This window comes from Oncorhynchus masou, chromosome 5, assembly GCF_036934945.1.
Source record: "Oncorhynchus masou masou isolate Uvic2021 chromosome 5, UVic_Omas_1.1, whole genome shotgun sequence".
NCBI lineage: Eukaryota > Metazoa > Chordata > Actinopteri > Salmoniformes > Salmonidae > Oncorhynchus > Oncorhynchus masou.
The window spans coordinates 70,774,804-70,801,837 of NC_088216.1; the positions used below are offsets into that span (position 1 = coordinate 70,774,804).

The window sequence follows — 27,034 nt, forward strand, 5'->3', positions numbered from 1 at the left end:
ATATTTCATTTTCAATACATTGGCTAAAATGTCTAAACATGTTTTCACTTTGTCATTATTATTTTGTGTGTGTGTGTGTGTGTGTGTGTGTAGGTGGGTGAGAATATATTTAAACCATTTAGAATTCAGGCTGTAACACCGCAAAATGTGGAATAAGTCAATAGGTATGAATACTTTCTGAAGGAACTGTACATGGTTGTGAAAACACATCATTTGTAATGTGCACAAGTCTGTCTAGTTCAATTGTATAAAATGGATATGACACTGGGTTGACACGGGAGAAAAGCTCCAGCAGTGTGAGCAGCAGCTATTGTAATGTACCTGTCGTCATCCCAAAGTGTGATAACTCTTAAGCATGCTCCCGAGGTGGGGCTGGTCTTTGAAGAAAAACAGGAAGTAATTCTGTTTCCTTTTGCACTTGTCATAAAATCCAGTAGATGCCTTTGTTTCTGTAAGACTATGTGGAAGAGGAAGGGTGGGTGAGGGGGGTAGTTATACATGGTTAAAGAGGCTCCAAATGTTTCTGCCACAATTTTTATATTTGAAGACCGATCCCACTCAGGATGGTATCATCAGTGGTTGATGGCTTGGCGGCTTAGTATGTTGTGGTTATGTATACATTTGCGCGTAGCTGTGAGTGTGAAAGCTGTGGTATGTTAAGTCCGTTTGTGTTTTCTTTGTTTTGGGTGGGACATGTTTGTTATTTAGCCTGCATCTCACAGAGCTCAGATTACAGCCTTGATTTCAGGCTCTGCTGGAATGTCCCTGGCTCCTCGCTATTCTGGTCCTGACCAAGGGACACTGCAGCTCTAGTACTCAGCCCAACGCTCTTCCTCCTCTCCTTAATATACCTCCTCTTCCTCCCTTCTACTGCACCTCCCCCCCATCATATTCAGCTGCCTTCAGCTGTACCTTTTTATCTCAGTTGCTGTGGGAGAACCTTGGGAGACCCTTTTCCTGTTTCTTTTTAGAATAGATGTTCCCATGAAGTTCTACCAAATATTAAACATTTTAATTAACCTCTGTGGGATATGTGGGACGCTAGCGCCAAATTCAAATAAATTACTATAAAAATCACACTTTCATTAAATCACACATGCAAGATAGCAAATTAAAGCTACACTTACATTTACATTACATTTAAGTCATTTGGCAGACGCTCTTATCCAGAGCGACTTACAAATTAGTGAATTCACCTTATGACATCCAGTGGAACAGCCACTTTACAATAGTGCATCTAAATCATTTAAGGGGGGGTGAGAAGGATTACTTTATCCTATCCTAGGTATTCCTTGAAGAGGTGGGGTTTCAGGTGTCTCCGGAAGGTGGTGATTGACTCCGCTGTCCTGGCGTCGTGAGGGAGTTTGTTCCACCATTGGGGGGCCAGAGCAGCGAACAGTTTTGACTGGGCTGAGCGGGAACTGTACTTCCTCAGTGGTAGGGAGGCGAGCAGGCCAGAGGTGGATGAACGCAGTGCCCTTGTTTGGGTGTAGGGCCTGATCAGAGCCTGGCGGTACTGCGGTGCCGTTCCCCTCACAGCTCCGTAGGCAAGCACCATGGTCTTGTAGCGGATGCGAGCTTCAACTGGAAGCCAGTGGAGAGAGCGGAGGAGCGGGGTGACGTGAGAGAACTTGGGAAGGTTGAACACCAGACGGGCTGCGGCGTTCTGGATGAGTTGTAGGGGTTTAATGGCACAGGCAGGGAGCCCAGCCAACAGCGAGTTGCAGTAATCCAGACGGGAGATGACAAGTGCCTGGATTAGGACCTGCGCCGCTTCCTGTGTGAGGCAGGGTCGTACTCTGCGGATGTTGTAGAGCATGAACCTACAGGAACGGGCCACCGCCTTGATGTTAGTTGAGAACGACAGGGTGTTGTCCAGGATCACGCCAAGGTTCTTAGCGCTCTGGGAGGAGGACACAATGGAGTTGTCAACCGTGATGGCGAGATCATGGAACGGGCAGTCCTTCCCGGGAGGAAGAGCAGCTCCGTCTTGCCGAGGTTCAGCTTGAGGTGGTGATCCGTCATCCACACTGATATGTCTGCCAGACATGCAGAGATGCGATTCGCCACCTGGTCATCAGAAGGGGGAAAGGAGAAGATTAATTGTGTGTCGTCTGCATAGCAATGATAGGAGAGACCATGTGAGGTTATGACAGAGCCAAGTGACTTGGTGTATAGCGAGAATAGGAGATGGCCTAGAACAGAGCCCTGGGGGACACCAGTGGTGAGAGCGCGTGGCGAGGAGACACGCCACCTGGTAGGAGCGACCTGTCAGGTAGGACGCAATCCAAGCGCGGGCCTCGCCGGAGATGCCCAACTCGGAGAGGGTGGAGAGGAGGATCTGATGGTTCACAGTATCGAAGGCAGCCGATAGGTCTAGAAGGATGAGAGCAGAGGAGAGAGAGTTAGCTTTAGCAGTGCGGAGCGCCTCCGTGATACAGAGAAGAGCAGTCTCAGTTGAATGACTAGTCTTGAAACCTGACTGATTTGGATCAAGAAGGTCATTCTGAGAGAGATAGCGGGAGAGCTGGCCAAGGACGGCACGTTCAAGAGTTTTGGAGAGAAAAGAAAGAAGGGATACTGGTCTGTAGTTGTTGACATCGGAGGGATCGAGTGTAGGTTTTTTCAGAAGGGGTGCAACTCTCGCTCTCCTGAAGACGGAAGGGACGTAGCCAGCGGTCAGGGATGAGTTGATGAGCGAGGTGAGGTAAGGGAGAAGGTCTCCGGAAATGGTCTGGAGAAGAGAGGAGGGGATAGGGTCAAGCGGGCAGGTTGTTGGGCGGCCGGCCGTCACAAGAAGCGAGATTTCATCTGGAGAGAGAGGGGAGAAAGAGGTCAGAGCACAGGGTAGGGCAGTGTGAGCAGAACCAGCGGTGTCGTTTGACTTAGCAAACGAGGATCGGATGTCGTCGACCTTCTTTTCAAAATGGTTGACGAAGTCATCTGCAGAGAGGGAGGAGGGGGGGGAGGATTCAGGAGGGAGGAGAAGGTGGCAAAGAGCTTCCTAGGGTTAGAGGCAGATGCTTGGAATTTAGAGTGGTAGAAAGTGGCTTTAGCAGCAGAGACAGAGGAGGAAAATGTAGAGAGGAGGGAGTGAAAGGATGCCAGGTCCGCAGGGAGGCGAGTTTTCCTCCATTTCCGCTCGGCTGCCCGGAGCCCTGTTCTGTGAGCTCGCAATGAGTCGTCGAGCCACGGAGCGGGAGGGGAGGACCGAGCCGGCCTGGAGGATAGGGGACATAGAGAGTCAAAGGATGCAGAAAGGGAAGAGGAGGGTTGAGGAGGCAGAAGAAGGAGATAGGTTTGAGAATGTTTGAGCAGAGGGACGAGACGATAGGATGGAAGAGGAGAGAGTAGCGGGGGAGAGAGAGCGAAGGTTGGGACGGCGCGATACCATCCGAGTAGGGGCATTGTGGGAAGTGTTGGATGAGAGCGAGAGGGAAAAGGATACAAGGTAGTGGTCGGAGACTTGGAGGGGAGTTGCAATGAGGTTAGTGGAAGAACAGCATCTAGTAAAGATGAGGTCGAGCGTATTGCCTGCCTTGTGAGTAGGGGGGGAAGGTGAGAGGGTGAGGTCAAAAGAGGAGAGGAGTGGAAAGAAGGAGGCAGAGAGGAATGAGTCAAAGGTAGACGTGGGGAGGTTAAAGTCGCCCAGGACTGTGAGAGGTGAGCCGTCCTCAGGAAAGGAGCTTATCAAGGCATCAAGCTCATTGATGAACTCTCCGAGGGAACCTGGAGGGCGATAAATGATAAGGATGTTAAGCTTGAAAGGGCTGGTAACTGTGACAGCATGGAATTCAAAGGAGGCGATAGACAGATGGGTAAGGGGAGAAAGAGAGAATGACCATTTGGGAGAGATGAGGATCCCGGTGCCACCACCCCGCTGACCAGAAGCTCTCGGGGTGTGCGAGAACACGTGGGCGGACGAAGAGAGAGCAGTAGGAGTAGCAGTGTTATCTGTGGTGATCCATGTTTCCGTCAGTGCCAAGAAGTCGAGGGACTGGAGGGAGGCATAGGCTGAGATGAACTCTGCCTTGTTGGCCGCAGATCGGCAGTTCGAGGCTACCGGAGACCTGGAACTCCACGTGGGTCGTGCGCGCTGGGACCACCAGATTAGGGTGGCCGCGGCCACGCGGTGTGGAGCGTTTGTATGGTCTGTGCAGAGAGGAGAGAACAGGGATAGATAGACACTTGTTGTGAATTCAGCCAACTTGTCAGATTTCATAAAGGCTTTTTGGCGAACGTAAACAATGCTGTTATCTGAGGATAGCACCTCCGCAAACAAAGAGAAACCAGGTTTCAACCCTGCAGGCGCGACACACCTCAGAAATAAAAATATAATTCACGCCTTTGACGAGCTTCTTTTGTTGGCACTCCTATATGTCCCATAAACATCACAAATTGTCCTTTTGTTCAATTAATTCCGTCCGGCACGTTTGATCCAGAAAAACACAGGTTCCAACTTGCTCAACATGACTACAAAATATCTCAAAAGTTACCTGTAAACTTTGCCAAAACATTTCAAACTACTCTTGTAATACAACTTTAGGTACTTTTTTTACGTAAATAATCGATAAAATTGAAGACTGGATGATCTGTGTTCAATACAGGAAGAAAACAAACTGACGCATGCTTTCTGATCACGCGCCTCTATCTAACAGTACACTTCAAGTGACCATCGTTCAAGATGGCTGTACTTCTTCATTACACAAAGGAATAACTTCAACCAATTTCTAAAGACTGACATCCAGTGGAAGTGACAGGAACTGCAAGGAGGTCCCTGAGAAATCTGGATTAACATTGAAAAGAGTGACCTACAAAAAAAATATGCATGTTTTTCCTCTGGGTTTGGCCTGCTACATAATTTCAGGTATACTCAGATATGATTCAAACGGTTTTAGAAACTTAACTTCAGTGTTGCCTATCCAAATCTACTAATAATATGCATATCTTCTGGGGATGAGTAGCAGGCAGTTGAATTTGGGCATGCATTTCATCCGGACATGAAAATACTGCCCCCTGTCACCTAGAAGTTAACAGGAAGTAGAAGCGTGTAGGTTCTGTTCGAAATAGTATCTGCCAGCCAATGGGGTCCCTCATTACTGTAGTGCTTAGAAGGTGGGACATAGTCCACATTAAAACATCTCTAATAAAAGCAAGTTGGTGAACAAACTCAAAATAGCCAAATTATCTTGGTTTGTTATGTTACAATTTTCAGGAGCCACTTTGGGTTTGGTTAATTTTGTTCACCAACTCTCACCTTTTTATCTTAGTCCTGTCTGTCAGACTGACTGGTAGCATCCATTGACCCTTTACTGCTCAGTTGTTTTTTTGGTCAGAGAACTTGCTTTAGACCTGCCAGTGTACAGTGGGTGAACTGGTCTCTTCTCTCATAACAGGCTGTGCTGAGACAGAGGTCATAGACTGAATGGATTGGGATTGGACACAATCAGGTGGTGAACATGTGCAGTGGAGTCCATGCCATTTACACTGCAACTCATTCTCCAGATGCTCAATCTAGTTCAACAAACTTTGTAGGCCTATGCTGTCTTATAAAACCGTTAACCGCTTTCAATTCGTATCACTTTAAAACCTGCCCCGTACCTGGAACAAACATCTCTGGGCAAGTTTCACATTGTCAGAAGTGGCTGATTCAGGATAATTTACATAATGCCAGGCGTGTTGTGACTTGTTTATGGTGGGCTTCTGTTCAGACGAGACAACTCTCTGAAATAGAAAGGGTATATCTATCTGTTGTACATTTGTTTCCTTCCTTTTCAGAGTATAGGTTTGTTGAAAAGTTGAATTAAAAGCGAACAACATGGAATGACCTAGCTTTCACCTGGCTTCACCATGTCAGTCTGATTTCTTATTAATTAACGTCACCTGTTAATCCACTACAATCAGTGTAGCTGAAGGGGAGAAGACAAGTTAAATCATGTTTAAGCTGTGAAACAATTGGGACATGGATTGTGTATGCGTGCCATTCAGAGAGTGAATGGGCAAGACGAGATTTAAGTGCCTTTGAATGAGTGTCAAGAACTGCAGCGTTGCTGGGTTTTTCACACAACAGTTTCCTGTGTTTCAAGAATGGTCCACCACCCAAAAGACATCTAGCCAAATTGACAACTGTGGGACACTTTGGAGTCAACATGGGCCAGCATCCCTGTGGAATGCTTTTGACACCTTGTTGAGTCAATTCCCCAACAAATTGAGTGTTCTGAGGGCAAAAAGGGGTGTGCCTCAATATTAGGAAGGTGTTCTTAGTGTTTTGTGCATGTATACAAATATATTCAGTTTGATGCCACTGGGCAGCATGGTTGTCAAAATATTTGAGGAAACCAATATTCATATGCTTTACCAGCACCACCTTATGATATTGTGCAACGGAAAGATTTGTACAAGGAAATAACTTTTCACTGCAGTCTCCTATACAACCACTTTCTTGTTCTTTTCCCCCTATATCTTGTATACAGTCAAGCTATATAGCTTGATCTTTTCTTTCAGTACCGACAAGCGGGACTCTGCTCTAAGGTGTGGGGGGGATGAGGGAAAGAGATTTTGGGGGGATGAGGGAAAGAGATTTTGGGGGGATGGTGAAAAGGAGATTGAACAGGGAGCATGCAGTGGAGACGTATGACTAGGAGTGTGTCCGTGGTGGTGCTCTACAGGAGACTAGGACTGTTTCTCAATGCATACTACTGTGCTCCTAGCACGGGAGGGTCGGTGTACGAGTCCAGATCAAAGTATGCGAAGGAGGAGCACAAATCAAATGCATACTCCGTTTATGCATATTTTTGAAGCTTCAACAAAGTATGCACATTTTCTTGAAATCAATGGCGGCCATTGTTTGAGCTGAAGCGAGAGAAAATAAACTGACTTCGGATTGAAATCTTGCCCAATCACATCGCATACTGTATGTTGCCTGGTTACAATATTTTCTTGATAAGTGAATAAATACATGTAATTTGGAAATTTTTTTTCTACCTGCCTACAATGTTTTAATTTAGCATAATTTTACTAGGCAAGTCGGTTAAGAACAAATTCTTATTTTCAATGACGGCCTAGTTAACTGCCTTGTTCAGGAGCAGAACGACAGATCTTTACCTTGTCACCTCGGGGATTCGATCTTGCAACCTTTCGGTTACTAGTCCAATGCTCTAACCACTAGGCTACCTGCCGCCCCGATACCCACTGTTGTGTGCATAGGTCGTAAATCCGGGTTCCCGAGTGGCGCAGCGGTCTATGGCACTGCATCTGAGGTGTCACTACAGTCCCTGGTTCGATTCCAGGCTGTATCACATCCGGACATGATTGGGTGTCCCATAGGGCGGCGCGCAATTGGCCCAGGTTTGGCCGTGGTTGGCTGTCATTGTAAATAAGAATTTGTTTTTAACTGACTTGCCTAGTGTTATTTTTTTTATTTTTTTACCCTTTAAAGTCAATAGCGCTAACAGGCTAGAAACTTCTATTAGCTAGCAAGCCAGATTTAGCCACAAATAATTTAGCTAGCTACCCATGAAGAATTGACATCTGCATTAACATTAGTTAATCTAACCAGATGGCAAAAATGACTATGATTCTCACATACTTCATAACCATCAGCTAGCTACTGTAACTATTGTTGCCATTGTCCTGGCTGGAAGAAGGTTCAGTGAATGGGGGTGCAGCATGAGGTAATACAGTAGGGGGGTGTGGGTGCTTCTCAAATGTTTTGTGTGTTCTCCACACTATCTGATCTTCACAAAAACGTCTTCGGAGAATGCACTTGGAGTATGAGCGTGTGGAGCACGGTAGTATGTATATTGAGAAACCCTCTAGGAGTGTCAGAGGTGGTGCTCTACATGTCCAAGCCTGCAGTTTTGGACTGAGGTTGCATAACGGCTCTCATCCATTCTGCAGTTTTCCACTCCAGAATGATGAGCTCATAGCGTGTGTGTGTGTGTGTGTGTACGATTGTGTGAAAGACAGTATGTCTGTGTGCCAGTGTGCTTGCCTGCCCATTTCAGTTTGTGTGTGCCGTAGCCTACCTCTCAAGCGCTGGAACAATGAACTTGTATTTTTTTCTTTCTTTGTTGTGCGGGAAGGGAAAGTAGTGGCCGTCTTCCTCTGGTGTGAACCCTGAGTGGGTCAAGGCCCGTCCAGGGGAGGAAAACAAGGGCAGTGTCTACGAAGAAGGGAACAGCAGCTGTAGAGGGAGGATTCGGGGTAAGAGAAGTGGACATGAAGAGAAGAGGTGTGTAGTGGAGGCAGGGGCTGTTGGAAACGTGAATGCAGTATAGTCTAATCTCAGGACCAACATTTTTATTGCTTTCCATGAACACAATTCAGCTTGTCCCTGTGCTGGTGTTTGACTACTGTACTGCTAGAGAAGGAGGAGTAGAGCAGGCAGCAGCAGGCTGAACGCAGGATGACCCATTTCTCCAGAGGCTTTAAATCACATCAGTCCCTCACACTGGAACAGATGTGATTTTCCTCCTATCAAATGCTATGTAGTGAGACTTGTATAGCTACTAGCTAACTCGGCTTACTGTCTGAATCGCCTTTGTTAATATGTCAATTCAAAAGAAATAGCAAAGGGATTTTGGTAGTTAGTATATGGAATAATAGTAGTAAAGGACAAACCTCTTGAACAAGGTGCACGAAGAAGAGGCCTAACGCAGTGGGGGCAGGGCTCAGAACGGCTTTCAACTTAATCTTAAAAGTTGTAATAGTAGAATGCACAAGTTGCAATTTCGAAATTGGCTAGTACATCAGTTTTCCTCTTGTCATTGCATACCGTAGCTATTTATAACTTGTCAGAAATGTCCAGATCAACTAACCCATGTCAGCTAATGTTTTTTAGCCCATGGATTTAGTTATGTTTGAGTCACTCATATCACATGAATGCACATTAGCAATGGGAAAATGTATAGAATTGCAAGAAAATGACCTTTAAAACCTGCACAATTTTTTTTGAGGGGCGTGTACTTTTTTTTTTTTTGTGTGTGTGACATTAACAGTGCATGTGCCCATAGAAAAAGATGAGATGATCCCCAATGCTGGAAGTGGGGCCTGAGTAAAAGTGTCTGGAAACCCTTCCTCTAATGCATAAATCAGAGTGGAATGAAGTACAATAAGCCAGTCAGTAGCACTGGTCACATGTCAGTCAGTGTCTGCGTCTCAGATCTGTCTTGTCTCCCCAGGTGCTGATATGTGCTGAGGATGAGTGGCGTGGCAGACAACTCCATGGCGCCCATGTGCTCCGAACGGAAACGCAAGATCTCCACCTGTGATACACCAGGCCTTGGGCGAGTCACTGTTGGGAGCTGTGCTTCCGTCTGCATCTCCTTCCTTTCTCTCTTTTTGTGTGTGCCTGTCTTAGTGTGTTTACAAGCAAAGAGTTTTCTTTCCTCACTAGCCTCTGTGAAATGCCTCTTTCCTTAGCTTCAATATCTATTTTTCATTCCCATGGATTTCTGTTCATTATGGAGGGATAGGTGTGGTTGTCATGGTGACATTTGACCGTACCCTCCCCCACCCTGCAGGTGTGACAAGCGCAGAAGGGAGCAGGAGAGTAAATACATCGAGGAGCTGGCCGAGCTGATCTCTGCCAACCTCAGCAACATGGTCAGCTTCAACGTGAAGCCAGACAAATGTGCCATCCTCAAGGAAACCGTCCGGCAGATTAGGCAAATCAAAGAGCAAGGTACCAGCTCCCCAATGCTCTACTGATGCCACGAGTGTGCTCTTAATATCAGCATGTTTTTGATTTTAGCTTAACAAAAAAAGGAGGTCAGGAGAACATGGTAAGTCATTCATAAATCATTGCTGTAGTATTTGCTCAGTGCATGGTTTTATGATTAGGAGGATGCCGTGTCAAACTGGGCTGTAGAGACTGTCAGTGATGAAGCTGTTATGTGGTGGCTGCCTGGCCTGGACTCAGTGTTTGTGTTTGGGAGAAATGAACACCTGTAATTGAGTCGTGATGGCTCAAGGCCATGGTGCTCCAGGCTCATGTGTCTGTTTGCACTGGAGTGGCAGGCCCAGCCTGGGAGACGGATGGGACTGGAGAGCAGGGTGGAAGGGGAGGGCTCTCAAGACAAGCGAGAGATTCCAGCACCATAAACCCCCCTTTGTCCTTTGTGGCTCTGAAGTGGTTGGATCGTGTAAGCAGTATGGTATTAGCTCCACCTAGCCTTCAGGTAAATTATGTGCAGTTTATACCGATGCAATCCACTCGGATTAGACCAGTGAGGAAGGTGGGAAGGAAGGAAAGTTATTGGATTGGTATCCACCCCAGGGCCACAGCTGGCTGCTGCTGCTTGGAGCTTTGTACAGCCAAGTTGCCATAGTTACAGGCAGTGAATGATGAAGGCCCTCTTTTTCTGTTACCTTTTAACCACACATCTCTTGCCCTCTTTCTCCAATTCATTTACTCCTGTCTAATTTAGTTATACTCTTTCATCTCTTCCCTCACATTACTGTTAGCCTTGTGACTCTAAATCAAGAACCAAAATCTATTGTTCAAGCTCTCCCTTCCGTCCAAGTGAATTTCTCTTCGATTCAGAATATGTTGAACACTGAACTATATCATGATTTAATCTAATGGTATTTTTAGAAGTATATAAATGTAGTTAATATTGCCTTCTGGTGGTGGACAAGTTGGTCATTTCTACTGTGACATGGTTGGCTGGATAACTGGTGTCTGTAGGCTAATTTCGGTCTCCTGCAAAACTGTTTTGCAGTTATGTTTCTAATTTATCATCACAATTCCACAATTGATATCAAGCTGCTTGTTTAGAGTTATGTCCTGCAATGTTGCACTATAATAACTGGATTTACCTTACCTAATGTGAAGTGACTGTGGATCCTTGTCCCTCTGCAGGGAAGAGTTCATGCAGCGATGACGACGTCCAGAAGGCAGATGTGTCTTCCACTGGTCAAGGGGTCATTGACAAGGACCATCTGGGACCGCTGCTACTACAGGTTAGCCTGTGGCCAGGGTGGGGGTCAAAGGGCAGTGTAATTAGGTTCACCTCCTTATGTTGAATCGGTGACATACAAGACTGTGAATAGCTCTTATGTGCAGCTGGTCATAAACATTAGTATTGATAGTTATTGACAAACACAATTATCTCCCCCTGTTCCTCTCTCCCCCTCTCTCCTCTGCCTCAGGCCCTGGATGGGTTTCTGTTTGTGGTGAACCGGAAGGGCAGTGTCGTGTTTGTGTCTGACAACGTGACCCAGTACCTACAGTACAAACAGGAGGAGCTCATCAATACCTCTGTCTACAACATCCTCCATGAGGATGACCGGGAGCAGCTGCACAAGAACCTGCCCAAGAACAACCGTGCGAGACACACAGTCCCAATAAAACTTGAACATATGTCATTTCACTTTTATTTTGTGGCACTGCAGAAGGGCATGAAAGTAATTGTGTCCCTTTATCACATCCAGCACCCAATGGTGGGTCATGGGGAGGAGAGGCACTGCGACAGAAGAGCCACACCTTTAACTGCCGTATGCTGGTGAAATACGGTCACGGACAGAACCATCAGAACCATGGGCAGTCTGAGGGTCCCAACAGGCAGCGATACGAGACCATGCAGTGCTTTGCCCTGACCCAGCCCCGTGCCATGATGGAGGAAGAAGGTAGCAGACTAGGGGCAGGACATCCTCAATCATGTGTAACAGTTAAATGTGTATTTTCTATTTATGATGCAGATCTGCTGTACTTCTCACATTGACTTTCTGTAAATGTATTATGGGAACTGGGACAGAAGTGTTGTAGAGCCTGATCTCGGTTTATTTGAGAATGATTGTGTATACTGACTGGGCTGTGGCTGTGTATGTCCAGACCTGCAGTCGTGTATGATCTGCGTGGCCCGTCGCGTCAATGCAGTGGAGAGGACCGAGAGGTTCAGCACCCGTCATGAGCTCTCAGGTGAGACGACTGTAAACGCACTACAGTCACGTGTTCATTCTCTATTCAAATGCTCGCGCCATTCGTTCAATCTGAGTAACCGAACACGCTCTCGAACTGTTGGGAATGTCTATTGATCTGCATATATTGAGGACTGTACCGTTTTAGAACATGAATTTGAGTCTGGGACACAGAACATTTGTATTTCAGAACGAAATAAGAATACAGTTGCAATGTATGTGACCCCTGCCCTTTGGTTGGGTTGTTTGATAGGTAAACTGATAGAGATCGAACAGCAGAGTTCTCTCCACACTACCATGCATCCAGGCTGGGAGGATCTGGTGAGGCGCTGCATGCAAATGTTCCTCCATCGCAGTGAGGGCCAGCCCTGGTCCTACAAACGTCACTACCAGGAGGGTACGTCTCTCTCTGTTATACTCTTCTCTTCTGGCTCCCTGCAATATAACCATGACTTCTCAATGTCTCACCTTGATACTGAGCAATACATGCACAAGTACAAAGCATCTCTGCTCCTAATTTATAACAGACTACTATTAGGTGATAAGTATGTTGGTTGGTCAGTCTCATTTTCTGTTTTCATGGTTCTCTCCAGCCTTTCTGCATGGCCGTGCCGAGACGCCATCTTACCGGTTCTCTCTCTCCGACGGCACCCCGGTCACTGCTCAAACCAGGAGCGAACTGTGTCGTAACCACATCTCCAATGAGCCACCCACCTTCCTTTCTACCCACCTGCTACAGAGGTTAGTATGTCAGCTTGGTGCGCTCAGAACCATGGCATCACCATCACCCACTCGGTGTAGGATTTGACTGTTTTCTTTGTCCAGTTGTAGTAGGTCAGATTAAGGTTTTTACTGTATTGTAGATAGTGTTTTCCACTCCTGACCTCTCCTTCTCTCTGCCAGGGAGCAGAATGGCTTCCAAACCAACCAGGGGGGTGTGATGAGGCACCAGGGCATGGGCCTCTCCAACACCCAGATGAACATGGCTCCTGGGGGGGCATGGGTGGCATGAATAGGGGCTTCGGCACGGGGGCAGAGCAGGGGCACATGGGTCAAAGAGCCGGGCCCCCGTATGCAGCTGGCAACAGGATGAACTGTATTAATCAGACTAACTCGATTAATCAAATTAACCCTTCGATACATCAAATGAACTCTCAAATGAATTCAATGAACAATATGAGTCATATTAATTCCATTAATCAAACAAACTCCATGCATCCAATGAGCTCTCAGATGAATTCCATGAACCAGATTAATTCTATGAGTCAGATGAACCAGATAAATCGGATGAACCAGAGGAGTCAGATGAGCCTCCCTGGAATGCATCAGCAGCATCTACAGCATCCTCAGCAGCAGCAGGCCCCATTCCATGGAGCGGGGTACAGCATGGGGGCCATGACTAGCCCCCCTCAGGGCAGTCCAGGTATGAATGCCCCCCAGCAGAACATCATGGGCTCCCCTAGAGTAAGGGGGAGCCCCAAAATGTGCGCTAGCCCCTTCTCCCCAGGAGGTATGCACTCTCCCATGAGCTCGGGTCACCCAGGGGGGTCTGGAGTTAGCACTGGCTTCTCCAGCAGCTCCCTAAATGCCCTCCAGGCCATCAGTGAGGGGGTGGGCACCTCTCTACCTGCACTCACCTCTCCCCCCGCACACAAGACTGACAGCTCCCCAAGCGTCAACTCTACCCAGCAGGGACAAAGCCAGTGGCAGGGCACGGTCTGTAAACCAGGCAGTTCAGACTCCAAGAGCCCGAGTAGCTCACTGGCCAGTGGAGGGGAGCAGCAGCAGCAACACACCCCCACCACAGAGGGGACCTCAGACAAGCCAGACAGCCAGGCCAACAGGGAGGGCCCAGCCTGGGGAGAAGCCAACCGACGGGTCCCTGACAACAAGGGGGGCCATAAGAAGCTCCTGCAGCTCCTCACCTCCCCTACAGAGGAGCTGGTGCCCCATAACCCCCAGGCTGGCCCAGTCACCACCCCCATGGGCTCTGAGGCCAAGGACGACATGCAGGGTATGCCCAGCCCCTCCACGGGTGTGTCGTCCTCCACTGCTGCAGTGGGACAGCAAGGCCTAGGAACAGGGGCTGCAGCAGCACACTTTTCCAACCAGTCCCTGCAGGAGAAGCACAAGATACTCCACAAGCTGCTGCAGAATGGCAACACCCCAGATGAGGTGGCCCGTATCACAGCTGAGGCCACGGGAAAGGTCGCTGATGGTGGTCCAGAGGCTGGGCCAGGAGGTCCAGGATTGGGGCCAGGAGCAAGGGGGGCTGAGATGAAGCAAGAGCAGCACAGCCCCAAGAAGGAGAAGACCCATGCCCTCCTCCACTACCTCCTCAACAAGGATGACTCTGAAGGGGCAAGGAGTGATGTCAAGCCAAAGCTGGATGACCTAGAGGGGAGGGGAGCCTCAGGGGTCACAACCTCTGAACCCAACCCCATGGTGGGGAAGGTCAAGACTGAACCACCTGATGAGGTAGGGAGAGACGTTGTGCCTATGGTTAATTGATTTATATTTATTCAGCAAAGAGCAGCTTGTTAACAGTAATATTTGTTTGTTTTCCTTCCCAGTTGGAAACCCTGGAGACAATTCTTGGAGGCTGCAGGAACGCCAGCTCTGGGTTTTATCCCGAGCCCGACTCCAGAGCAGGAAAAGGGGGAAACCAGCGGGGAAGTGGCCCAGACAGTTTACATGGTAAACTAGCATGAGTTTCTGCTAATTCTGAATAGATAATTCCAGAAGTATTAATATGTTGCCCATTTTAAATGACTTATGCAGCAAACCACACATTCTTACCATATGTATAGTGTTTGTCCTTGGCCTGTATTGACCCTTCCTCTGTGTGTTCCAGATGGGGGGAAAGGAGCCATGATGTCTGCCCAGCGTGGTCCCCTCCAAAGGGCTCTGTCATTGGACGCTAGGCCCCTGGATGGTGGTGGAGGTCTGGCAGGGAGGAGGAACGTCCCCTGCCCCACCCTCATCAAACTGGAGAACATGGAGGCCCCTATCCGGTCAGGCATAACCAACGGTTTTCCAGGACCTGGAGGCATGGGTATGTGTCCACCACAGGGTCGTGCCGTCCCCCAAAAAATGTACTTGCTCACTTACGTTGGGTTGATTGGTTTCAGCATTTGGATTTTTCCCCTTAACCTCTCAATCTATTGACCTTTCTGGCCTCTCCTTATTACACTCCAATGACAGCACTGCTGTTCAGTACTACAGTTAGATGTATTTAATTAATGGACGTTAACACGACTGTTCCCTAGGAGGTATGAACAGGGCTATGGGGATGCCACAGCGGCCCTCCATGGCAGGGCAAGGTGACTGGGGGATGCCAAGGTCCAGTGGCAGTCCTGTGGGGGCACCAGGACACCCCTTAATGGGACGGCCAGGGATGGACTTCAACTCCAAGGGCATAATGAGAGGCCCCTTGGTCAACCGATCCAATAGTTTACCTGGCAACACCAGGTCTATGCTGAAGCAGCAACTCATGGAAATGGGTATGTAGTGTGTGTGGGCGGGGTGAGTGAATATTACATGTTGTTTGGTTGAGTATTTATGACCAACTGTATGCGTGTTTGTGTATAATTTGGTTCATGCTGAATTCTACTCTCTGTAGCTTCCAATGAGGTGAATATGGGGATGAGTCCCTTCAGTGGGCAGGGTCCTCCACCTCACTCCCCCTCCTGGCCTGACAGTGCCATGGGAATGGACAGACCACCCACTAATACAAATAGGTGAAAAACCATCATCATAAACACGCACACATTTATACACACTCGCTGTCTGCCTCATTGTTCCACCCTCATCTGTTTGCTCTCTCCTGTTAACCCAAACATAATTAGCACTTGGTCTGGAGTGTGTTGGCCCTCTGTATACAGTACAACTGGTGCCTGTACTGTACTAACCCCCCTTCCTTGTTGTGTACCAGGCGTCAGTTTGGGAACCCCCTGGATGAGCTCCTGGTTCCGCCCTCCACCAGCCAGGGGCAGAGTGATGAGCTGGCGCTGCTGGACCAGCTGGACTCTCTGCTCAACAACACTGATGTTATCGCCCTGGAGGAAATCGACCGGGCCCTGGGCATCCCCGACCTCGTAGGACAGGTACCTTATGAGGACTTCCAGATAACATGGAGCTGAGTCTTTTATTTACAGTGCCTTTAAACCATGTGACAATAATCATACTGTTATATTGACCATGTCTAACCCCTCTCCTTCCCAGACTCAGGGTCCAGAGCAGCAGCCACAGCCAGGTCCGGGGCGGAGGCACCCATCCGAGCCCTTCGCTGGCCCAGGACCAGACACCTCCATGGGGATGGAGCAGAAGCCCATGTATAGCCAGGGGTACCCAGGACCCCCCTCTATGGGCATACAGTCAGCCTATGGGGGTAACCCCATGCAGGGCCAGTCCCCTGCTGGTTTCAACCACATGATGAACCAGATGGGGGGCCAGCAAGGCTCAGGGGGCTTCCCTGGCATGGGGGAGATTGGCCACCCCCGCGCCAACATGAGACCCCGCATGATGAGTGCCATCAAGCCCCTTAGACAGCAGCTGGTGCAGAGGTTACAGGGCCAGCAGGTATGAGCATATGGCACACGCCACTTCAAAGTTGCAGAAAAGGCTATATTTGATTGTGATGTCTAGATGTTGAGGCACTTGAACGCAGGCAGGTGGATCACCTATATGGATGGCAAATGTGACTAACTTTATTCTCTCCCTCTGCAGTTCATGAACCAGACCCGTCAGGGTATGGGCATCAAGATGGAGAATACCCCTACAGGAAACCCTGCGTTGCGGCCTGGGATGCAGCCCAGTATGGGGAGTCAGGTAGGTAGTCAAACCCCTCCCATGTCATGTTCCATAAAATCAACATCTGGTAGGGCAGACCACACACACACACACACACACACACACACACTGATTAAACCCATCCCATCACATTTTATTGGTCACATACATATGGTTAGCACCTGTTATTGCGAGAGTAGTGAAATATCAGTGGTTTCCCCTGTCTGCTTGGGCAGCCTGGATTCCTGAATGCTCAGATGATGGCTCAGCGCAGCAGAGAGATGATGACACTACAGATGAGGAGACAGAGGATGATGATGCTGATGCAGCAGCAACAGGCTGCAGCAGAAGGCTTCAGCCCCCCACCTAACATCACGGCCCCTGCAGGCATGGACAACCCAATGGCAGGACCCCCCATGAACCAGCCAGGACAGCAGCAGTTCAACTACGGCGGGAACTATGGTCTGACCAGGATACATTTCTATTTATTTATTAGCCTTGAAGCATCTCCTCCATTGGCTATTCTCTAAAATAGAGGGCTCTATACTCCTGTCCCTACTCCCTTTCCCATTCATAACTTCCTGACGAGGAGTTTGCCCATTCAAAGGGGTTGTAATGTTAACTGTCCTCTTTCTAACTGCTATTTCTAACGCATCATTACAAGTATGCATTGTTCATTCTAAGACCTGGCTGTCATTACAGGAATGAGCCAGCAGGGGGACCACTCGTTTGTAGGAGCAGGCAGCAGCCCGCCCAGCAACATGATGCCAGGTTGTGTGGGAGGGCCTCAGAATCCCATGATGCAACACCACCCCTACAGCAGCCCCATGTACCAGTCAGCAGACATGAAAGGCTGGCCACAGGGTGGAATTCCACGGAACAAGTATGTCTGATAAGCTAATTATAATGTGGGAAAAAAACATTACTTCCTGTTCTCTCGATCTTCTCTACTCTGTTCTTTCTGTGTTTCAGCTCATACCCCCAGCATCATCAGTTCACCCAGCAGGGGAACCCAGGCCAGTTTGGGGGGCCCATGATGATGAATGGCTCCATGGGCGGGCCAGGCCCGGTCAGTAGTGCTGGTGGAGCACAGATGGGCATGAACTCCATGGGAATGGGCCGGATGCCAATGGGACCTGAACAGGTAGATGGTTTGAAATGTTAATATATTAAAATAGTTCAAGGTAATAACTTCCCGGTAGTGGTTTGATAGCTCAGCCTGAACAGTGTGGATTTATTGTAACATCTGTCCATCCAATTTGTCATTTACAGAAATATTGCTGAAAACGTATGTAGTCTATAAGAGCCCTCACCAGGAGGTCAGCAAAGACTGCAGTGCCCCACCTATGTGTCTGCAGTGTGGGTGGATGAAGGGATGACTAGGGGTCACCGGACACAGCCCCAAGATCTTCTCCCTCCATGGTTTTCCGGTTTGCGCGTGGAGGATACTCATAATAAGCCACAGTGAAACCAACTACACAGTGAGAGACTGGAATAAAGATGCACCTCATACCTAATGCAGCCTCCCGTTGTAGGCTTGCCCCTCCGTTGTAGGCTTGCCCCTCCGTTGTAGGCTTGCCCCTCCGTTGTAGGCTTGCCCCTCCGTTGTAGGCTTGCCCCTCCGTTGTAGGCTTGCCCCTCTTTGGGTGGTGTGTGTATGACTTAGTTCAAGAAGAGGCCCTGCTTGTTCTTCCTGTGGGAGTGTCTGCTACACCAGAGGAGGCCGCATAGTATGTGTGCTGGGAAACAGAATCTATTTGATACAGGATGGGATACGGTACAACTAGCTATGGCTGCACTTTACCAGAGGGCTTCTATGTAAAAGGATTGTTGCAATATTTCTTAGTCATTACAGCCTTACTAGATTCAATGCATTCACAGCATTGCTTTCTTTTTCTTTTATCCTTTGGATATGCCCCTCTATTTAATTAAAAATAAATAAAAAAATTGGGGAGCTGTTAGCGCAGATTATTTCTATATTATGCAGATTCAAGCAATACAACTTTCTTCAGATGGAAACGGAGTGTCAAACTCAAGCAAACGGTACTGCAGTATTAATGTCAATTTATTCTATGTGAATATAAAATGTAAATATGCTACAAAAGTATCCTACATGCTTTTTATAGATCACTTTTTTTGCACAGAGTATGAGACTTGGTCAAATTCTAACTTGTGTATTTGTCTACAAGGTCAATACCATTTTAGTTTGCAGTTTATTTTAATGTTTTGGACTGATGAGTGAGGGTTTCCCACTTTCAACTTTGTCATTATCCTCTGAACATGTTTCTTCTAAGTGATAACAGCCATGTGTTTCCTTTTAGAAACACTTTTATTTGGATATATGGTGCATTGACAGTTTGGAGCTTTGAAATTGCAGTGAATGAAGAAAGGACAGAGTCTCAAATGAGCAGAGCTTCCTGTCAAGCTGCTGTGTTGGCGTGTCTATGAGTATTATAGAAAGAGGTGGGGTGGCGTTATTGACTAAGGACTGTTTATAAAGTAGTTCTTCCTTTCTTTCCTAGCTCTCACTAGTGTGTTATGTCCTTTGACTGTTACTCTTGACTCCAAGAAATGTACCTTTAAATCTTGCGCAATCCAAAGATATTTTTCCAGTTCTTTGTATGGTTTTTTACAGTGTACATTTTTATCTATGCTTTGTATATGCAGACAGTAACTAGGTACATATCGTCATATTATATTGTACTGATAGCTTAGGGGACTGAGTACTGTTGTTCAGAAGCCAGTGGGTAGCTAACAGTAGCAGTAATATGTGGATGGGTGATTCAGTGACTAGCGAAACTTTTGCAGTGGCATGCAACAGAATGAAAGGCATATCAACCTCTTACTTTTTTTTTTCCTGAAAATAACATTCTGTTTTGTCCAGTTTAATTACTTAAGTAATTTCATTATGTAGAAATGCAATTAAGTCAAACAAAGGATTCACCTGGTTAAGTTAATTTTTGTAGTTTTCCTTTGTTTTACAGGATGTATATTCTGATGTTTTTATTCTCGATGTTGATAGGGCCATGCTATTCTGGATCCTTGGGACATCTCTAAGTTAACATTTCTTAAAAATGGTTATGGTTAGTGACATCCCAAAGGACCTGGCTAGCATTAACTGATGTTGATATTGATGTAAATAGAAATTTCTATTTAAACACTCATGGCTCCAACAGTTGTCTTTTGTCCACAATTTATTAATCAAGAAGAATTGAGGGTTATCTGAGGCATGGCTCGGCTCATCTCTGGATCTTGAGACAGGACACCAAGAACTTTTCATAGGGTGGAACAAGCTGGAAAAGACAGCAATGGAGGTTAATCTTGGCCTACTCTACCAATGGATTGATGAGCCATATGTAAGTAAATGCCTCATTTAGGCTGCGTTTAGATAAGCAGCCATATCCTGGTTTAAAAAAATCTTCCACTATTTGGTCATTTGATCCTTTAACATCAGATCTTTTTCAGAGCTAATCTGATGGGTGAAAAGACCAATTGGTGAATTTCAAAAGAAAATCAGAATCGGGCTGGCATTATAACACATGTGCACCAAAGGTTCAAATCAGGGTCAAATTGCTTTGTCCTTCTCATGGCGCAATAACACCAGAGGGTGGCGCTCTTGACACTCCACCTCAAGCCTAATACTATTATTACTTATCTGGGGGCCCATGATTTTATATATATACTGCTTCAATTTGCATTCACTGGTGTATTTCACAGGTGCAACCCAGGTAGAGTGTGTGCTGAACAAAAATATATAAACGCAACATGTAAAGTGTTGGTTTCATGGGCTGAAATAAAAGGTCCCAGAATTGTTCCACACACAGCATATTTCTCATGTTGTGCAACAATGTGTTTACATCCCTGTTCGTGAGCATTTCTCCTTTGCCAAGATAATCAATCCACCTGACAAGTATGACATATCAAGAAGCTGATTAAACAGCATGTTCATTACACAGGTCACCTTGTGCTGGGGACAATAAAGGGCCACTAAAATGAGCAGGTTTGTTACGCAACACAATGTCATAGATGTGTCAAGTTTTGAGGGAGTGTGCAATTGGCATACTGACTGCAGGAATCTCCACCAGAGCAGAGCTATTGGCAGATAAAATAGTTAATTTCCCTACCCTAAGCTGCCTCCAACGTAGTTTTAGAGAATTTAGCAGTACATACAACCAGCCTCACAACCGCAGACCACATGTATGGTGTCATGGGCATGCAGTTTGCTGATGTCGACGTGAACAGAGTGCCCCATGGTGGGGTTATTGTATGGGCAGGCATAAGCTACGGACAACAAACAGAATTGAATTTCATCTATGGTCATTTGAATGTACAGATATACTGTGATGAGATACAGAGGCCCATTGTCGTCCCATTCATCCCCCACCATCACCTGATGTTTCAGCATTATGCATGGCCCCATTTCGCAAGGATCTGTACACAATTCCTGTAAGGTGAAAATGTCCCAGTTCTTCTATGGCTTGCATACTCACCAGAAATGTCACATGTTAAGCATGTTTGGGAAGCTCTGGATCAGCGTGTTCCAGTTCCCTCCAATTTCCAGCAACTAAGCAAAGCCATTGAAAAGGAGTGGGACAACATTCCACAGGCCACAATCAACAGCCTGATCAACTATGCGAAAGATGTCACACTGCATGAGGCAAGTGGTGGTAACACCAGATACTGACTGGTTTTCTTATCCCCGCCGCTACCTTTTTTAAAGATATGCATCTGTTGGTCACAAATATCTGTATTCCCAGATTAGGGCCTGATGATTTTATTCAAAATTTGTGATTTCCTTTATTATAAACTGTTACTCAGTAAAATCTTTGAAATTGTTGCATGTTCTGTTTTTACATTTTTGTTCAGTATATTTTACAAGAAGGAATTTGGAATGACGTTTTGAACCGTAAAGAGTGTAGCTCACATCCCAATAACATTGCATGGTGGTTGCTTTACACAAATGACAGCTGTGGTCCGATTGCTGCCTTCACTTGGTACCAGTTTATAGCATGTCAATTATCCATGAACAAGACAGACAGTTGATGTCATTTCGGTGGACTGCAGTCTACCAAGTGGCCACATGGGTGCGGTATATTATAAGGTATTCCAAAAAAACATAGACAAACAGGCTACAATACGCATGCATGCCTAAAGTATTCAGGAAAGATACAATATAATTTTACTGTTTTGTGATTGTTTGGCATTAAGGCAAACAAATGTTAAGCATATATTACTGTGTAAACTAGACCCCATCTGTAGCCTACAAAACCTTCCCATTTAGAACTCACAAGACTGGTTCAATCAACATTGTTTCCACCTCATTTTATTGAAAGTACGTTGAACCGACGTTGAATTGATGTCTGTAGCCTGGAAGAGGACTCTTTGACTTTCCTCTGACAAAATTAACTGACTTTTCAATCATTCAAACAGGAATGTATTATTGGAAAAATAACAGAAAACGTGGCATATTTCATCCACAAGTAGGCTAAGCATATATTACGCAGATTTAATTTAAAATGGTCTAAATTATTTAGAGTACTTATGTTACAGTATAAACTTGCTATTACTATATACTTTGTCTCTGTGTGGGAATAGAATCTATAACAGTGAGTCTCTTTCTTGGTAGAGCACCCCACCCATCTGCGGCCTGGTTCGTGGATTACTGTTTGTTAATGTTTCAATCAGCTGTGTTGAGGAAAGTGGAGCTATTTAACCTGAACTTCCCCAGGTGGGCGGAGGCGCCTCTCCGTCTGGGCCCAACCGCCTGCCCCTGCCCTTTTCACAAAGCTATAACACACACACAATCCCACACTGGCCGTGTCTCAACGCAGGGGCTGCAGCTGTGCGCATCGCAATGCAGGGAAATGGGAAAACATTGCACCAGGGAGACAGAATAAATCTTACAACGAATTGCCTTTCCAAAAACAATTTAACCCCTGCTCTGCCGAAATAGAAAATGCGAGTGTAGAGGATCCTCAACTAAAACACAATTTACTTTTAGCATGTTCCAAATTGCTATTACATTTTTAATGAATATATGTTTCTTAATTACTGATTATACCAAATGCTTTCCTATTACTTTGCTAGTCTGTTTGACAATTCAGCACATATTTTCTACTAGATATCATTGTCAATATCTGTCACGACCTTTTGACTCACCACTCGAGACTTCTCCATATTATTTATACTGTATGCTAACTTGTAATTTGCTGTTGTAGGACTCATTAACTGCCTCAGCTCCTGAAATGACTTAATTTTGATAGTAAAAAAGTATTTTGAATAGTTTAAGGTGAATGATATTTTAAGAAGTAAGACCCCCCCCCCCATTACATTTTACACAAACTGATGCTATTCCTGAACTCCAGGGAATGTTTGTCTCCCTCTCTCCAAGCCTGTGCACATATGAACACTATATGAATGTATTATGCCTAACTGAATGTGATGTGGAATGGGAATTATCTGTGACACACATACCATAAAAGCCATGTTTAAATATAGTTGTTTTAATAAAAACACCATTTTAAGGTACATTGTATACAAAAATAAACATTTTTTTCACATAATGTGACATTGTAATATACAATACAGTTTGTCGCTCAGGAATCTGAGAAAATTTACTTTTCTTTATAAAATGTTGAATTTCTACATGTTTCACAACTTTTTGAGTAACTACACAACAGGCAAAGCTGTTTGCAGTAACTGCCATGGTCCCCTGGCTAACACAGTCTATTCGGACCCAATCGTCTCTATGAGATCTCGAAATGGATCGAATGCCTTGAGTGACAGTTCCTCGCTTCTTTAGAATGTCCATCGAAAGTATTTTCTAGCATGGGAGTTTGCAACTTTCCTACTTGGCTCAAGGTTTGGTAGTGATAAAATGTCACATAATGTAACCTTGTTCATTCATCGTGGTAGTCGCTCTAGAATGATGGGGCAATACTCCGAGAGGTCTAGCGGCACATGATTCTGTCATCCGAGAATCCATTCTGGAAATAGAGAAAATAAAAACGTTTAAGTCCGTGTTTGCAGTGAAATTACTTGCCTACCGACACTGAAATTTAACGCAGTTATAAACAAACCAATGTACGCACAGTTATACTATTCTTATTACTACTTACAGTTAGGTCAGAAGGGAGACACTAGGTAGCTCTTGTAAAAACTAATAAAGATGTGTCAGAGTGATATTTACCTCGACAGTAATGCTGGCCAGCTCTGCGTTCAGGGTTGTCAGAGGTGTACGGGGCACGCTGCTCTGCTGACGGTTCTTTTCCGGCTCGTCCAGTTCAACCTGCAGGTCCCATATGTAGTCAATGACGTGTTGGAGGATCTCCACCTTGCTGGCCTTCTTGTTGGTAGGCAGAGTGGGGACCAGCTCCTTCAGCTTGCTATAACAGCTGTTCATGTCCTGCAGAAATACGGTCATCTGCTCGTCCAGCAGCGGGATCTTACATTTGGAGATGGAAAGGCTCTGGTCGGATAGGCACCGCACCATGTCCTTGCCTCCAACCTTGCTCTTCAGTGCGCAGGTAGGTCCGACAACCTTCATATTGGCTGATGTTGTAGTTTCCAAGGATAATGAAAATATGGTGCGTAAATAGATTAGCGAAGGCTCCAAAAGTCTTGTTAGTAGTCTTGTGAATGTTGTCTCAGTGATGTTGACAGTTCTCAACAACGCACGAGTGTACAGCTTTGAATTTATAGTAGACTATTTGGGGGCGCCCACAACTGTCCTGTTTGCAGAGCGAGGGCCAATAGCACCGCCGTTTTAGCGCGAGAAGGACGGTTCACAAATGCGTTCTTGGCCAATGGGAGCGCGCGCTGGTTATAAGGATTTACATTCTGTTTGAGGGATGCCGTTACAAATTGAAACACATTTCTGTCTTTTTACGGGTGAGTTGTGGGAATCCAGCTGTCCATGGTTTAGGGACTCTGCAGGTGTAGAGTTCCTGGGGACACTCAAGGTGTGGTGTTGGGTATGTGTGTGGGATGGAATTGATTGGATGGCTGATGGTAATAACCATAGCGCTTGAGATTTTTCTCCCCCAATAACCGTTAGAGTGCACCACAGCACATTCACAATTTAGTCTAGCAGTACTTCTTTATTATAACGGTTTATTTATACATGTCTGTCTTTGGTGCACTTTCTCCTGTTAACATGGATGGCAGAGAATCTGTTGTCTCTTTATTGGGTACTTACAAACTGCACTTTTTAGCACAGACTCTTTTTCCTCTCGTGAAGGGAAATTCCTGTGATCAACTTCACGAATTCCTTCACATGTTCTCCGTGTGTGCTCAGCCTTGTATGCACATTGAAATTGCATTGCTCTGAATCTTCCCCCAGATTGTCCAAACAAGCCGAGGCAGACTGGCAGGCGCCAGCGCCGTGACGTCACCCATTCATCCGAGCCTTGACGCCTGTCAGCCTGGCGCCGAGCGGGCGGTCGCTATGGAGACCTCAAACAACAGGCTCTCATTCTCCCATTCACCTGCATAGCGCGCAAACCCTGAGAACAAACTGGCTGCGGTGACCATCATTCATTTATCACCTTAAGTCACTCTGAATATATTACCGCCCCACGCACCTGCAAACGGCCATTGTTGCCAGTTTACTCGAAGACTATTTAGGGAAAGAAAGCTAAAGATGGAGAGCTGTAAAGTGAAAGCATGCATTTGTACCGCATTTTTACCAAATTGATAGGATAAATTGTGGCAGCATTCCTTCACATGGAAATATGTCTATATGCAGGAGTCTGTCTCTCTGTGGATGTCTCATCACATGAACACACTAGCAACCAGAAAAATGTGTTATATGAAATATGCAGCTTTTCTCAAAGCTAGAATGTCCAAGGAAAAGTTATGTATTCATTAACAAAGCTATTGATTGCAAACAGTGTTTTCTAGTGCAATTATATGTCATGCAACATTTTAAGACCATATTCGAAAATAACTATAAAGGTAATATTTTCTGTTTAAAAAAAAATGTTCCCCTAGTTTTTCTGGTGATATCTAGGTTAATTTGCTTATGTATATAATTGCAATTGTTTTTAAATATTACATTTATAAACTAAACCCATTGTTATAAGGATCCAAATAAATGACCCATATGAGTAAGCAACCAGCCTCACAAGCAAAAATGATAACTTAACTTTGTTTTTACCAGAAATAATAGTTAACAAGGAACCTTTTTTTTTACTTGCTGCAGTAGCCCCTAAAACTAATATATATATATATATATATATATTGCCCTCTGTCCCAGGTCGCAGAGGGAGAAGGGGGGGCAGCAAGAACAATGGGAGTGCGGTGCAGGGATTGTGGGAGAGAATCTAGACTGGAGCCACAGTGTCTGGAGCGCCCCTCCATTCCCCTCATCCAGCTTTTGTTCAGCTGCAAAAGCTATCAGCACTTCCTACTGACACCAACAATAACTCCACACAGCTGGGCCCTTTTCAGCCTGTTTGCAGCTCATCAAGGCAATGGAAGAGAGAGGGAAGAGGCAGAGGAGGGAAAAGAAAAGTGAAACATATTAACTCCTGATTTTAACTGACAGAACAGCAATGCCTCCCACCATCACCCACCCATCCAAAATTCCCTCTTCCATGGCCAGTTATTCATTGTAGTTAATGCTGGAATGCAAACTGACATGTAATTGCACCAATGAATTATAATGATTTGTGGTAAAAAATTTGATCCCACATTGTATTTCATCTTTGTACATTGTATTCTGTATGTATCAATGTCAACACATGCAATCAGATTACTTGATGATGGCAGCTGATGACGGAGACACTAGCATCCTTTAAATTCTTTCTGGACAAGACAGCAGCCTTTGACACAGTGAATCATGAGATTCTCATCAGCAGACTTAAGAACTTTTTGGGATTCTCTGGCACAGCACTCCAGTGGTTTTGCTCCTATCTGCCTGATAGACAAGAATTTGTGACACTTGGAAATTATGAAACCAACCCTGCCACAGTCACTGAAGGGGTCCCACAGGGCTCTGTTCTGGGGCCATTCCTGTTAACTATATACATGCTGCCACTTGATATACTAATCCAAAGATTTGGAGTAAACTTTCATTTTTATGCTGTTGACCCAGAAATATATTTGAGAACAAAAGGGGACACTGAGACTGTAACAACCAAACTGACAGAACTGTCTAGATGCAACCAAGAGATGCATGCAGTTGAACTTAATTGCAGCAAAACAGAGCTTGTGCCCTTTGGCTCTAAGAGTGCACAGAGTAAGAAGAGCACTTCCTAAATTTCTAAATGTTCTAACTTTCTAAATTCTTCCACCTGTATAACATTGCTTGAATCAGGTT

General features: G+C 45.8%; 2 protein-coding genes across 2 annotated transcripts in view; one reads left to right on the plus strand and one right to left on the minus strand.

Annotated features, from left to right (window-relative positions):
• Positions 1-19,886, plus strand: part of LOC135540175 (nuclear receptor coactivator 3-like) — a 34,632-nt gene extending 14,746 nt beyond the window's left edge. Inside the window, 21 exon segments of the mRNA XM_064966611.1 lie at positions 9,183-9,287; positions 9,525-9,685; positions 10,865-10,965; positions 11,155-11,329; positions 11,437-11,631; positions 11,837-11,923; positions 12,176-12,319; positions 12,516-12,663; positions 12,826-12,914; positions 12,917-14,400; positions 14,496-14,619; positions 14,777-14,977; positions 15,192-15,425; positions 15,545-15,662; positions 15,857-16,028; positions 16,147-16,503; positions 16,651-16,752; positions 16,950-17,175; positions 17,416-17,596; positions 17,686-17,857; positions 17,986-19,886. Coding sequence (XP_064822683.1) covers positions 9,202-9,287; positions 9,525-9,685; positions 10,865-10,965; positions 11,155-11,329; positions 11,437-11,631; positions 11,837-11,923; positions 12,176-12,319; positions 12,516-12,663; positions 12,826-12,914; positions 12,917-14,400; positions 14,496-14,619; positions 14,777-14,977; positions 15,192-15,425; positions 15,545-15,662; positions 15,857-16,028; positions 16,147-16,503; positions 16,651-16,752; positions 16,950-17,175; positions 17,416-17,596; positions 17,686-17,857; positions 17,986-17,997 — 4,569 coding nt within the window. The 5' untranslated portion in view covers positions 9,183-9,201 and the 3' untranslated portion in view covers positions 17,998-19,886.
• Positions 19,887-23,195: 3,309 nt separating this feature from the next.
• LOC135540176 (DNA-binding protein inhibitor ID-1-like) lies at positions 23,196-24,390 on the minus strand. Its single transcript, XM_064966612.1, has 2 exons — positions 23,903-24,390; positions 23,196-23,699 (listed from the first exon to the last, which is right to left on the minus strand). Exons 1-2 carry the CDS (start codon positions 24,257-24,259, stop codon positions 23,664-23,666), a joined length of 393 nt encoding a protein of 130 aa, XP_064822684.1. The 5' UTR covers positions 24,260-24,390; the 3' UTR covers positions 23,196-23,663.
• Positions 24,391-27,034: the final 2,644 nt, after the last annotated feature.

What these genes read in the sequence shown, in the direction of transcription:
- LOC135540176 (XM_064966612.1), bottom strand. Translation starts at nt 24,259, where the DNA reads ATGAAGGTTGTCGGACCTACCTGCGCACTGAAGAGCAAGGTTGGAGGC. An exon ending in TGGCCAGCATTACTGTCGAG is followed by an intron (nt 23,700 to 23,902) that starts GTAAATATCACT and finishes CTCTATTTCCAG; the next exon opens with AATGGATTCTCGGATGACAG.